At 42.2% G+C, this 14,724-nt stretch overlaps 1 protein-coding gene across 1 annotated transcript in view; it reads right to left on the reverse strand.

Moving 5' to 3' along the window:
* The window catches only part of ABI3BP (ABI family member 3 binding protein), a 178,584-nt gene that overhangs the window by 73,884 nt on the left and 89,976 nt on the right, over positions 1-14,724 (reverse strand). The window contains exons 27-35 of the mRNA XM_064467435.1: positions 10,984-11,058; positions 10,046-10,120; positions 9,425-9,499; positions 8,071-8,151; positions 6,513-6,578; positions 5,153-5,233; positions 3,595-3,660; positions 2,235-2,315; positions 677-742 (exon numbers count right to left, since the gene is read on the reverse strand). Coding sequence (XP_064323505.1) covers positions 677-742; positions 2,235-2,315; positions 3,595-3,660; positions 5,153-5,233; positions 6,513-6,578; positions 8,071-8,151; positions 9,425-9,499; positions 10,046-10,120; positions 10,984-11,058 — 666 coding nt within the window. The remainder of the gene's footprint in view (positions 1-676; positions 743-2,234; positions 2,316-3,594; positions 3,661-5,152; positions 5,234-6,512; positions 6,579-8,070; positions 8,152-9,424; positions 9,500-10,045; positions 10,121-10,983; positions 11,059-14,724) is intronic.

Genomic DNA, 14,724 nt, shown 5'->3' on the forward strand with positions numbered 1-14,724 from the left:
TTTAGCTAGATGCGACATCAGATAAAGCTTAAAGTGAGTTTCAAGTAGTATGGCCAGTAATCTTCTGCATTTTTATAAAGCAGTGCTATGAGACTGCTTTCCCAGAAAAAGTTTCACAGCAGTAGACACGGGGGAAAAGCAGATGGCATTTATAGAGAGGACAGAGGAGAACAAGACACGTGACGTGACTGAGAAGCGTTTGTCAAGCCAAAACGGCATTCAGAAGGATTCATAAAAGAACTGTAGAATTAACGTGTCCACCTAGTGCCACAGGAGTCCTTCCTTCCCTGAGAGTTCTGGGATGAACGTCCACAATACTAGCCTTGCACCTGGCCTTCCAACAGGATTTCCAAAGGGTTTCTGACGATTTCCTGAGGCTAAAGTGTGTTGGTGTAGAAAAACTCCCAACAGAATGGAAGACAATCCCCATCGCCCAAATTTTACCGTACTACAGAACTAGTAAAACCGTGAGAAACACAACCCCCACCCCCAACCCCCAACCCCCACCCCCGTCTTTCTTTTTCTCCCAAGCCCAGAAAAACGGGTTTCTGAATGCTTGTTTCCTAACTTTTTTCCCCTCTCAGATAAATGGATGAAATACAGTATGAGATAAAGTAACAAACTGTGGTGTGGACCGCAGAGGAGAGCGACCAGCAGCTACAGAAACACGCATTACCTAGTGTTGGCTTTGGTTGTTCAACAGTCTGAGAAGTTTTGGGCTCCAAAAGTGGTGGTTTAGGGGCTAGAAAAGAAAAATTCAAGTGTAATCAATCAGATCAGTAGATGGGTCAGCAGTAAGCCAAAAGCGTTATCGTTCCAATAGTTCAGGGGGTCGGCTGGTCTGGTTTTAAACGAGACAAGCGTACAGCTAAGGCCTACTCTTATGCATAACACCCTACACTCCTCCTAGTTTTGTCTCCTGTGAATCTACACACCACATGCTCACGGCCTTGTGCGAGAGCCACCGTCCAAGGCTCCTCCCCCGTATTTACGTTCTCATGACATTTTCAATCCGTTGTTTGATTCAATCAACAAATGCATTGCTTTTACGTCACGGGAGAAGAGCAAGAAAGGACGGGTGAGGGCTTTGACTGAAGAGAAGACTGCAGCCCATAACAAATACCAGAGAACCTATACCAAAGAGGAAACTGCTAAATGCCAAAACCTTGCGGAAAACTCTTAAATCAGAGCCTGCAGCTGACAGTAAGACACGTATAAGACATCAAAGGCAACTCCTGCTTCTTACTGACCTGCCTGTTTGTAAGGTGTGAGAACAGAAACATTTTAGGGCTCTAGTAATGTGCACCATAACATTTGTTGGTCCAGTACCTGGACCCCTACAGAGGGCAAATTCATCTCCCTTAGTCCCAAATCAGACAAAAATGAGTACAGGGATCTATTTGTTTGATCAAAAAGCAAAAAAGGAAGAAGACACCTGCCTGCCCATGGGCAGGAGTGGATGAACTCCTTGGTTTGCTTTGCTTGCATGCGCGGCTTTTGCTTTCCCTATTAAACTGTCTTTGTCTCAGCCCACGAGTTTCTGCGCTTTTACTCTTCCGATCGTCGTCTCTCCCAGCCCACCGGGGGGGAGCAAGCCAGCGGCTGTGTGGTGCTGAGTTGCCGGCTGGGCTTAAACCACAACGCCCATGTAGCACTAGTAATATTTCTGGAACTGTATTCACTTATTCTTCAGAAAATGCCAGGTGCCTTTCATCCCCGACTTACGTCACAGACCAAATTCAACCCCGGTGTGGAGGTGCAATTTCATTTGCCACCATAAAATACGCCTTCACTAAATTCCAGAGCAGAATTTTGCTCTGACTTCCACAGTTTCAGTTAAGTCTGCGCATGCATTAACAATCACTGAATCAACACAAACCCTATGGTTCTATTTAAGGTGCTATGACCATCAGCAAAGCAGGGGAATTTGCATTTTCCCGACCCTGTGCTGAACTGAGCGGGGAAACCTGTTATTTTGAAATGAAAGAGCAGGAAAACAATTTCTTTCAACGACAGGCCATGCGACTTGGTGATTTGGGATATAAAAGTGCTCTCGCTTTGCTTCAAATTTTTTTTGGTCCCGTACAAAAACCATATTCCTCAAAGAGCACGGCTCCCCTCCGCGCCCATCTTTCGGACTGTTAGGTGCTGAACTTCACACAGAATAAATCTGAACTCAGGTCTGCTACCTAAGCGATACGCTGTAACAAACGTTTGCTGTGGAAGTTAGTTACCGGGTTTAGTTCGTGGCCTTTTGGGTCTGGCAGATGGTCTAGGTTTAGGCGCAGAAGGTGTGAGTGCTGCTTCCTTAGGAGCTGAAAGAAATATACTGGATTATAAGATTATCCTTTCCACTGTTTCACAGAAAAATCACATTCTTCAAGCCTGAAACGAAGCAGCCAACGGCTACCGGGAAGAAAAGCAAGTGGCAAAATCGGATTTGCTAAGGCGGCTTCTCAGAAATCTTCGCTACCAGAAGACTTCGCTACCCTGGCAAAATCCCTGCTTGTTCTTCGCTGTGAAAGTCCGTAGGGAACTTTACAACATGTAGTTGCAGCTTACAATCACATCACAAAGCTCCTCTCGTTCAGTTAGCACGTTCATTTCTGCGAGGTACCGACGAGGTAAAACAATAATGCTGCTCGTCCTTCTGAACACCAGGGCCATTTTAAGCCATCAAAAGACATACGTGGACAAAATATGCAGAAACGTCCTCAGTTTTACAACACTGTAAAGAAATTACTGGTAGGGAGCTGGAAAACCACGGAATCAGTAATGAAAAAGGGAACTGCTTTGTAACTGTAGTCACCGAATTCAGTTAATGAACCAGAAGTCGCGTCATCTAAATGGTAAAAATCAGGAGCCACCAGGCCTAGAAACCATTTCCCCCCCCTGAACATGCAAGGCCTGAAACTCTGTTTAGCTAGATGCGACATCAGATAAAGCTTAAAGTGAGTTTCAAGTAGTATGGCCGGTAATCTTCTGCATTTTTATAAAGCAGTGCTATGAGACTGCTTTCCCAGAAAAAGTTTCACAGCAGTAGACACGGGGGAAAAGCAGATGGCATTTATAGAGAGGACAGAGGAGAACAAGACACGTGACGTGACTGAGAAGCGTTTGTCAAGCCAAAACGGCATTCAGAAGGATTCATAAAAGAACTGTAGAATTAACGTGTCCACCTAGTGCCACAGGAGTCCTTCCTTCCCTGAGAGTTCTGGGATGAACGTCCACAATACTAGCCTTGCACCTGGCCTTCCAACAGGATTTCCAAAGGGTTTCTGACGATTTCCTGAGGCTAAAGTGTGTTGGTGTAGAAAAACTCCCAACAGAATGGAAGACAATCCCCATCGCCCAAATTTTACCGTACTACAGAACTAGTAAAACCGTGAGAAACACAACCCCCACCCCCAACCCCCAACCCCCACCCCCGTCTTTCTTTTTCTCCCAAGCCCAGAAAAACGGGTTTCTGAATGCTTGTTTCCTAACTTTTTTCCCCTCTCAGATAAATGGATGAAATACAGTATGAGATAAAGTAACAAACTGTGGTGTGGACCGCAGAGGAGAGCGACCAGCAGCTACAGAAACACGCATTACCTAGTGTTGGCTTTGGTTGTTCAACAGTCTGAGAAGTTTTGGGCTCCAAAAGTGGTGGTTTAGGGGCTAGAAAAGAAAAATTCAAGTGTAATCAATCAGATCAGTAGATGGGTCAGCAGTAAGCCAAAAGCGTTATCGTTCCAATAGTTCAGGGGGTCGGCTGGTCTGGTTTTAAACGAGACAAGCGTACAGCTAAGGCCTACTCTTATGCATAACACCCTACACTCCTCCTAGTTTTGTCTCCTGTGAATCTACACACCGCATGCTCACGGCCTTGTGCGAGAGCCACCGTCCAAGGCTCCTCCCCCGTATTTACGTTCTCATGACATTTTCAATCCGTTGTTTGATTCAATCAACAAATGCATTGCTTTTACGTCACGGGAGAAGAGCAAGAAAGGACGGGTGAGGGCTTTGACTGAAGAGAAGACTGCAGCCCATAACAAATACCAGAGAACCTATACCAAAGAGGAAACTGCTAAATGCCAAAACCTTGCGGAAAACTCTTAAATCAGAGCCTGCAGCTGACAGTAAGACACGTATAAGACATCAAAGGCAACTCCTGCTTCTTACTGACCTGCCTGTTTGTAAGGTGTGAGAACAGAAACATTTTAGGGCTCTAGTAATGTGCACCATAACATTTGTTGGTCCAGTACCTGGACCCCTACAGAGGGCAAATTCATCTCCCTTAGTCCCAAATCAGACAAAAATGAGTACAGGGATCTATTTGTTTGATCAAAAAGCAAAAAAGGAAGAAGACACCTGCCTGCCCATGGGCAGGAGTGGATGAACTCCTTGGTTTGCTTTGCTTGCATGCGCGGCTTTTGCTTTCCCTATTAAACTGTCTTTGTCTCAGCCCACGAGTTTCTGCGCTTTTACTCTTCCGATCGTCGTCTCTCCCAGCCCACCGGGGGGGAGCAAGCCAGCGGCTGTGTGGTGCTGAGTTGCCGGCTGGGCTTAAACCACAACGCCCATGTAGCACTAGTAATATTTCTGGAACTGTATTCACTTATTCTTCAGAAAATGCCAGGTGCCTTTCATCCCCGACTTACGTCACAGACCAAATTCAACCCCGGTGTGGAGGTGCAATTTCATTTGCCACCATAAAATACGCCTTCACTAAATTCCAGAGCAGAATTTTGCTCTGACTTCCACAGTTTCAGTTAAGTCTGCGCATGCATTAACAATCACTGAATCAACACAAACCCTATGGTTCTATTTAAGGTGCTATGACCATCAGCAAAGCAGGGGAATTTGCATTTTCCCGACCCTGTGCTGAACTGAGCGGGGAAACCTGTTATTTTGAAATGAAAGAGCAGGAAAACAATTTCTTTCAACGACAGGCCATGCGACTTGGTGATTTGGGATATAAAAGTGCTCTCGCTTTGCTTCAAATTTTTTTTGGTCCCGTACAAAAACCATATTCCTCAAAGAGCACGGCTCCCCTCCGCGCCCATCTTTCGGACTGTTAGGTGCTGAACTTCACACAGAATAAATCTGAACTCAGGTCTGCTACCTAAGCGATACGCTGTAACAAACGTTTGCTGTGGAAGTTAGTTACCGGGTTTAGTTCGTGGCCTTTTGGGTCTGGCAGATGGTCTAGGTTTAGGCGCAGAAGGTGTGAGTGCTGCTTCCTTAGGAGCTGAAAGAAATATACTGGATTATAAGATTATCCTTTCCACTGTTTCACAGAAAAATCACATTCTTCAAGCCTGAAACGAAGCAGCCAACGGCTACCGGGAAGAAAAGCAAGTGGCAAAATCGGATTTGCTAAGGCGGCTTCTCAGAAATCTTCGCTACCAGAAGACTTCGCTACCCTGGCAAAATCCCTGCTTGTTCTTCGCTGTGAAAGTCCGTAGGGAACTTTACAACATGTAGTTGCAGCTTACAATCACATCACAAAGCTCCTCTCGTTCAGTTAGCACGTTCATTTCTGCGAGGTACCGACGAGGTAAAACAATAATGCTGCTCGTCCTTCTGAACACCAGGGCCATTTTAAGCCATCAAAAGACATACGTGGACAAAATATGCAGAAACGTCCTCAGTTTTACAACACTGTAAAGAAATTACTGGTAGGGAGCTGGAAAACCACGGAATCAGTAATGAAAAAGGGAACTGCTTTGTAACTGTAGTCACCGAATTCAGTTAATGAACCAGAAGTCGCGTCATCTAAATGGTAAAAATCAGGAGCCACCAGGCCTAGAAACCATTTTCCCCCCCTGAACATGCAAGGCCTGAAACTCTGTTTAGCTAGATGCGACATCAGATAAAGCTTAAAGTGAGTTTCAAGTAGTATGGCCAGTAATCTTCTGCATTTTTATAAAGCAGTGCTATGAGACTGCTTTCCCAGAAAAAGTTTCACAGCAGTAGACACGGGGGAAAAGCAGATGGCATTTATAGAGAGGACAGAGGAGAACAAGACACGTGACGTGACTGAGAAGCGTTTGTCAAGCCAAAATGGCATTCAGAAGGATTCATAAAAGAACTGTAGAATTAACGTGTCCACCTAGTGCCACAGGAGTCCTTCCTTCCCTGAGAGTTCTGGGATGAACGTCCACAATACTAGCCTTGCACCTGGCCTTCCAACAGGATTTCCAAAGGGTTTCTGACGATTTCCTGAGGCTAAAGTGTGTTGGTGTAGAAAAACTCCCAACAGAATGGAAGACAATCCCCATCGCCCAAATTTTACCGTACTACAGAACTAGTAAAACCGTGAGAAACACAACCCCCACCCCCAACCCCCAACCCCCACCCCCGTCTTTCTTTTTCTCCCAAGCCCAGAAAAACGGGTTTCTGAATGCTTGTTTCCTAACTTTTTTCCCCTCTCAGATAAATGGATGAAATACAGTATGAGATAAAGTAACAAACTGTGGTGTGGACCGCAGAGGAGAGCGACCAGCAGCTACAGAAACACGCATTACCTAGTGTTGGCTTTGGTTGTTCAACAGTCTGAGAAGTTTTGGGCTCCAAAAGTGGTGGTTTAGGGGCTAGAAAAGAAAAATTCAAGTGTAATCAATCAGATCAGTAGATGGGTCAGCAGTAAGCCAAAAGCGTTATCGTTCCAATAGTTCAGGGGGTCGGCTGGTCTGGTTTTAAACGAGACAAGCGTACAGCTAAGGCCTACTCTTATGCATAACACCCTACACTCCTCCTAGTTTTGTCTCCTGTGAATCTACACACCGCATGCTCACGGCCTTGTGCGAGAGCCACCGTCCAAGGCTCCTCCCCCGTATTTACGTTCTCATGACATTTTCAATCCGTTGTTTGATTCAATCAACAAATGCATTGCTTTTACGTCACGGGAGAAGAGCAAGAAAGGACGGGTGAGGGCTTTGACTGAAGAGAAGACTGCAGCCCATAACAAATACCAGAGAACCTATACCAAAGAGGAAACTGCTAAATGCCAAAACCTTGCGGAAAACTCTTAAATCAGAGCCTGCAGCTGACAGTAAGACACGTATAAGACATCAAAGGCAACTCCTGCTTCTTACTGACCTGCCTGTTTGTAAGGTGTGAGAACAGAAACATTTTAGGGCTCTAGTAATGTGCACCATAACATTTGTTGGTCCAGTACCTGGACCCCTACAGAGGGCAAATTCATCTCCCTTAGTCCCAAATCAGACAAAAATGAGTACAGGGATCTATTTGTTTGATCAAAAAGCAAAAAAGGAAGAAGACACCTGCCTGCCCATGGGCAGGAGTGGATGAACTCCTTGGTTTGCTTTGCTTGCATGCGCGGCTTTTGCTTTCCCTATTAAACTGTCTTTGTCTCAGCCCACGAGTTTCTGCGCTTTTACTCTTCCGATCGTCGTCTCTCCCAGCCCACCGGGGGGGAGCAAGCCAGCGGCTGTGTGGTGCTGAGTTGCCGGCTGGGCTTAAACCACAACGCCCATGTAGCACTAGTAATATTTCTGGAACTGTATTCACTTATTCTTCAGAAAATGCCAGGTGCCTTTCATCCCCGACTTACGTCACAGACCAAATTCAACCCCGGTGTGGAGGTGCAATTTCATTTGCCACCATAAAATACGCCTTCACTAAATTCCAGAGCAGAATTTTGCTCTGACTTCCACAGTTTCAGTTAAGTCTGCGCATGCATTAACAATCACTGAATCAACACAAACCCTATGGTTCTATTTAAGGTGCTATGACCATCAGCAAAGCAGGGGAATTTGCATTTTCCCGACCCTGTGCTGAACTGAGCGGGGAAACCTGTTATTTTGAAATGAAAGAGCAGGAAAACAATTTCTTTCAACGACAGGCCATGCGACTTGGTGATTTGGGATATAAAAGTGCTCTCGCTTTGCTTCAAATTTTTTTTGGTCCCGTACAAAAACCATATTCCTCAAAGAGCACGGCTCCCCTCCGCGCCCATCTTTCGGACTGTTAGGTGCTGAACTTCACACAGAATAAATCTGAACTCAGGTCTGCTACCTAAGCGATACGCTGTAACAAACGTTTGCTGTGGAAGTTAGTTACCGGGTTTAGTTCGTGGCCTTTTGGGTCTGGCAGATGGTCTAGGTTTAGGCGCAGAAGGTGTGAGTGCTGCTTCCTTAGGAGCTGAAAGAAATATACTGGATTATAAGATTATCCTTTCCACTGTTTCACAGAAAAATCACATTCTTCAAGCCTGAAACGAAGCAGCCAACGGCTACCGGGAAGAAAAGCAAGTGGCAAAATCGGATTTGCTAAGGCGGCTTCTCAGAAATCTTCGCTACCAGAAGACTTCGCTACCCTGGCAAAATCCCTGCTTGTTCTTCGCTGTGAAAGTCCGTAGGGAACTTTACAACATGTAGTTGCAGCTTACAATCACATCACAAAGCTCCTCTCGTTCAGTTAGCACGTTCATTTCTGCGAGGTACCGACGAGGTAAAATAATAATGCTGCTCGTCCTTCTGAACACCAGGGCCATTTTAAGCCATCAAAAGACATACGTGGACAAAATATGCAGAAACGTCCTCAGTTTTACAACACTGTAAAGAAATTACTGGTAGGGAGCTGGAAAACCACGGAATCAGTAATGAAAAAGGGAACTGCTTTGTAACTGTAGTCACCGAATTCAGTTAATGAACCAGAAGTCGCGTCATCTAAATGGTAAAAATCAGGAGCCACCAGGCCTAGAAAACATTTTCCCCCCCTGAACATGCAAGGCCTGAAACTCTGTTTAGCTAGATGCGACATCAGATAAAGCTTAAAGTGAGTTTCAAGTAGTATGGCCGGTAATCTTCTGCATTTTTATAAAGCAGTGCTATGAGACTGCTTTCCCAGAAAAAGCTTCACAGCAGTAGACACAGGGGAAAAGCAGATGGCATTTTTTTGATCGCAAAAGGAAGAATATATGTCGATATGGTAGTTTTCTCCTTCTCAATGTACGTTTGGACGTTATTGGTCACGTAAGTTTTCATTTACTTCCAATCTACAATATATCAGTAGCAACAATGGCATCTTTTGCATACTATGTCTCTGTGAATGTGGAGATTGGAGGTGGCAAAAGAGATTATAGAAATAATAATCATACATAGTTTGTTTACCCATGTTATATAAGAAACCACCTGCACCACCCTGAGAATTTTTTTCCCTTCTAGTCCTTTAAAAAAGTTACAAGACTAGAGCATTTTTTAACCTTTATCAGTGTATATTATGTGTAAAAGTGATGGGCTTAAGTCTCATTCATTTGATTAGGCAATTTCAAATGACTGATTTTAGAATGATGAGTTTGTTGAGATATTCATGTATTGCATATCTCTTGCCCTTTTTAGGAATTTTTATTTAGATATTTTTAGTGAACATATGTCTCTTCATACTGACTTATAAAAACAGTGTGCACAATTACCAGGTTTCACGTGCTGTACTTCTGGGGTAGCAGATGGTTTCAGTTTAGAAGGAATAAGTGGTATTTCTTTTGGAGCTGAAAGAAAGAGCTCAGTTTGCAATCAAAAATTGTTTAACAAGGGTTTCCTACAACAAACATCACATGCCACAGGGTTATACTGAAGGCAACTTAGTATGGAATGTCAAAGCCATCTGATGAAATCGGAGTTTAAAGTGTGGAATGGAGATGATATTGGAATTCTATGCCTTGATCAGAAATAGATTCCATGTCTCTGAAACAATTAAAATTTTCACTATCTCTACACATTAGAGACAAAGACAACACATGCGTGTGCATGAGAATGAAAGAGACAGTCGTAACTAATAAAAGGATGGTGGAGTTTTTCCATGCAGGAGGCAACCTTTACTTCTCTGAGGATAGTAAAACCATCCTGAGCTATGTTCTCATATAGACATATATCAAGAACCATCAGTCTAATGACAGTGGAAGAACAAGACTCTATAACCAGTAAAAAGAATAATGATTATGCATGTGAAATGATATGCTGGAAGAAATGCATTCATATGGGATGAAGTACTCAAAACAAACACAGAGTTTTTCACTGGGTGAAAACAACATTACCTAATGTTACCCTTGGCCATTGAAAAGGACGAGAAGTTTTAGGTGTGAAAGATTCCAGAACGGATTCACTTGTTGCTGTTGGAAGAAACGGTGATAGTCATAAGAGAGCAAAGAGCTAATGGAAGAAACTCTACCTTCCTAAGCAAACACAAATTTATTTTTACAAGGACAACTAATATTTCACTAATGCTTGGACACTTATCAGGTTAGTACACATTAGAGAGAAATTCAATCTTTTGAAATGCACAGAGCTTCAGTGACTATAAATCATCGCATCTGCAATGTGTGGAGATTCTGGATGTTCATTTCCTCCTGCCTTCATTGCAACTGGTCTGGATCTCAACCACTGCCAAGTAAGATTTTAAGGTGAGCATTTGAACAATTTGACTTTTGGTCCATTACTTAAGGAAGATGGTAGGGTGTAAAATGTAGGAATTTAATGAAGACACCATGTTGAACAATCAGTTAGTCAGACATTAAAACCATATAAAATTTGGAGTAGAAAGCTGACAACTAATCTAACCATCGTTTCAGTCCAAAAGCATCGAGTGGCTGTGACAGCTAACCAATTTCATGCCACTAAAGATACACTCTCCTTAGTATTTTTAACAAGGCTACAGCAGTAGAATGCCTTCTAGACCATACATCACAGTATTTCCATCAGTACTACTGGACAATCAGTACTGTTTTCTCAATTACTTATGTGGCATATTTTTCAAAATACTGAAGGGGAATCACATGACTACGAGTTGCCGTATGCATTTTAAGTGTGAGAAAGCACCAATTTCAACCATTAACAGCAATCTAAATTAAAATTCAGGTGTTAGGGTCTAGTTCAAATGAGCACTGAAAGTGAAGATTACTAGTGTATTCACTTCAGTGAGTTTTAGAGCATGGTTTGAGCTACTGAATTAAGAACTAGGTAGAGATTATTGTACCTGGTCCAGCATCTGCTATTTCAGGCTTACTAGGTGTCACAGTGCTTGAAAGAACGGGCTGAATACCACTGAAAGCTATAAAAAAGAAAACATGTCATAGTATCTATGATTATTAATTCTACACGTAGCTTTTTTTTTTATAAGAACAAACAAAAAATGTTATTAAAACAGAAGGTTATAACATGCCTAATTTCTAACGCAGAGGTCCACCCACAATAAGCATGCCTTACCTTGCCAACGGAGCAGTGCTGCTTTAGAGTGGGAGCTGAAACTAGTGGTTATAATGGCAACTGAAACTAAAGTGTCAGCCAACCAAAGCTAATGTTATCTTAGTGTGGTCCATGCAGTTTAAAGCAACCCAGAAAATTTAAAGATAAAACAAATTCTAACACCATGGTTAAAAGCATAAAGCACTCAATAAAAGGCAGAAAAAATATAATTGGTAAAACTAAAACACTGCAAATATATTTCTGTAAAAAAGACTGTCTTAATTCTCCTCAGTGCTTGGTTTTCTGTCAAGATTTTGTTAGTGAATTTTAATGTTGTATAATCTGTGTACAATATACACATATAAACCAAGGGTAAAATAAAGTTAAAAAAAAAATCACTGAACAGTAAGAAATAGTAAGAAGGAAGCTTACTATGCTGGCATAAACAATATAAAGTATATAGATGTGTGTATCCATCCCTCTGAGAGTATAACAATTAAGCTTGAAAGAAAAAAACAAGTGATTTTAAGATTCTTATTAAGCTTTAGGTGCTGTTATAATTATCATTATTATTATGAAGCTTACTTCATTTAAGTATATCTCAAAAGAGCCCTAGTAGCTTTCTGAGAGACAAATGTAAGATCAGAAAGACTATCAGGTGAGTTTCTCAGCAGCAAGCACAACTTGGCTTGTGTAAAAAAGGGGCACTTTGTCTACACTGATGATCATGGCTCAAGCAGAAGACAAGTACAGCAGATGACCAAAATATCTGGGATTAATAGGATTTCCAAAATTGCTATCAAAACACCAAAAGTAGTTTAAGTGAAAAGCTAATGCACTACTATTACCTATAGTTGTTGTTAACACATGAGGTGTTCTGGAAGGTGGAGGCATAGACTTTTCCAGGTCAGCTGAACTTGTAACTGCAGAATAACGTAAATAACCCCGAGAGAGATTCATATTGGTGCAGAATGGGGGGGGGAGTCAGGGAGGAGTATCAGGAAAATAAGATTGCTTTACATTCCTTTGCAAGATGCCAACACCTTTATACAGTTACACAAGATTTCCAGCTTGAAAAGAAATTAACAAACCTCAAAGTTCTGAAAAAGTCATGTGCACCTAACAGACAAACCCTGCCATAAACTGTAGTGCCCCTAGAAGCAGACTTACCAAGAGGAGTCAACTAATCAGTGCACATGTAACATCAAAAACCCTGTGCTTGACTTCACTTGCATCTGTAGAAAAGGACTTACCTACTTAGAATATATGCTAGTATGAATTCCTACAATCAAGGATTTCTATTGCCAACGCTTTGCTTGTTTCAGTTTAAGAGTGGCCAGTATTTTGACTTACAGTTTTCAATATAGTACACGTAATGTAATTTGTAATTTCAATTAACTTGTGGTATTCTATGTAATTCACATAACATAAATTAACACTTCTGTAACATACTGAGGAGCCAGAGGGTGAGGCAGAAAAATCAAAATAATACTGCTGGAGTACCGTAAGGTTTAGGATAATTTTCCTTCTCATCTCTCGCACATTCATAACTTTGTTGTGAATACAAATTTTATCTTGGATGGCTATGACCCCCCAGTAAGAAAAGTTCCAACATAATATAACATAATTTGAAAAAGATGCTTAGTAATGGAGAAAACTGCAAAAATAAACAATTGGCCAGGGTAAAATATCCCAGTCAAGCATAACTAATAATGGCAATGCCTAGCTAGTGGTCTTTATATGCGACAGATTAAAATCACCCAAACCAAAATTGATTCCTGTCATTTTTTATTGATCCTATGCCACAGAAAATCATCATTTATAGAGACTAACTACCAAACACTGCAGACAAAATTCCATTTCAGACAACATCAAACAATCAGAGCAAACAACCTGTAACTGTAACATCCTTGACCCAAAAACCAGATCCTAAGCTACAGAATTCTCATAAACACAATTTACATATCTCTATTTTTGATATTTTTGCAGATGCAGATGTTTGTGATGGGAAAATAAAAAGGTGAGAGTCCAGTGAAGCTGGAAAAAAAACCCAAAACAAAAAATTCTTTTTGGTGTCATCTGAACCTATGGACTGAACGGGTTTCAACCCATCACTAAAGAACTAGGGACTTCAGACAGGAAAAAACATCACATGCACATGGAATGGATTTTCTAATGTGAATGTATGAAACTGCACTGGTGATGCAAATGACGAAGAAGCTGTTGAAGAAGATTCTTCAATGGAAGACAAAGAAATGTTCAAAGACATCAGAAAATATGATAGAAAAATAAGACAAAAGAATATAAAAATTAACTAAAAAGAGGTGAAAGGCAATGGAAGACTTGCTTATGCCTTGCAGGACAAGATGTGACATACAAAAACTCAGTTTGAAAGACTGTTTAAAAATAGAGGTAATGGGAGAGATGTACAATTTCTGATACACGGAAAGCATTTTCTTGCAAAAGAGAAGGTAGAAGGATCCTAAAAGGATTAATATAGGCAAGATTTGAAGCATCATTGGAAAAGACTCTCCAAGTACATGATATTCAGCTGACAAAAATACAATATTTCTCCAGTGCCAAAAAAATTACACTTGAGAATCAGTTTCCACCACTTAGACTGAGACACCAAGAAACATGGCCAGCACATCTGGAAACCTATGATTCAACTGCATCTCAATGGGAAGGATACATTAATATGGTTCATTATACATTTCACTTGCACTCGACTTCACGTCTGCAGGCTTACCAGCCTGCTCATCTGTTGCTTTGTTACCTTATGGGCCAAAAACTACTGCCAGGCCACAGGATGGGTCTTGTACACCTGCCAATGTGAAAAAAGCTACCTCTAAGAGCATCGTCACCTCTGTTGCCAATTGCCACATCCAATGCCATAAGTAAATACGGCTTTTCGTGTACGGCTGTTTCATCTCCACACTTATGTTTCACCCCAACATAGACCCAAGACGAATGACAATTTGGCTAAAAGTACAACACTATCTCTTGGGACAATGCCCGTCTTGCATTGATACCAGGATCTGCAAGAAATATCACTACGAAATTAGATCGGCAGCACGGCCGGGTGCAAGGGGTGCTGTGTTCTGCAGAAACATGCCGTGATTCACCAAAAGCTGAAAAGAGGCATCGTTCTTAGAAGCCTAACGTGACCTCAAAAGCAGCACTAGAGCAAAGCACTCCCACTTCCAGGTGATGGCAATGTAAACGGGTGGGTGGATGACAACCGGCAGCCTTGACCATCAGCGTTGAAGCAACCAATAGCTGCACTCTTGGACCAGGAAAACTCGGTGGCAGCTGAACTGCAGTGCTGTCCTCTTGTGCCAGCCCAGCTCATCCCTTAAGAGGGATTAGCCTCTTAAGAACGCTGTCGTATTTGAACGTGTCAGAGAAGGGAAGACCCGCTACCAAAACACAGAGAAGCAGGGGAATGGCAGATGAAGGCAAGGTGCAATAATACATTCCCTCTGCAAGCTGTCACTCAGTCCCCACAGAAAACGCTCATCAGCAATGGAAA

This window comes from Phalacrocorax carbo, chromosome 1 (assembly GCF_963921805.1).
Source record: "Phalacrocorax carbo chromosome 1, bPhaCar2.1, whole genome shotgun sequence".
Taxonomy (NCBI): Eukaryota; Metazoa; Chordata; class Aves; order Suliformes; family Phalacrocoracidae; genus Phalacrocorax; species Phalacrocorax carbo.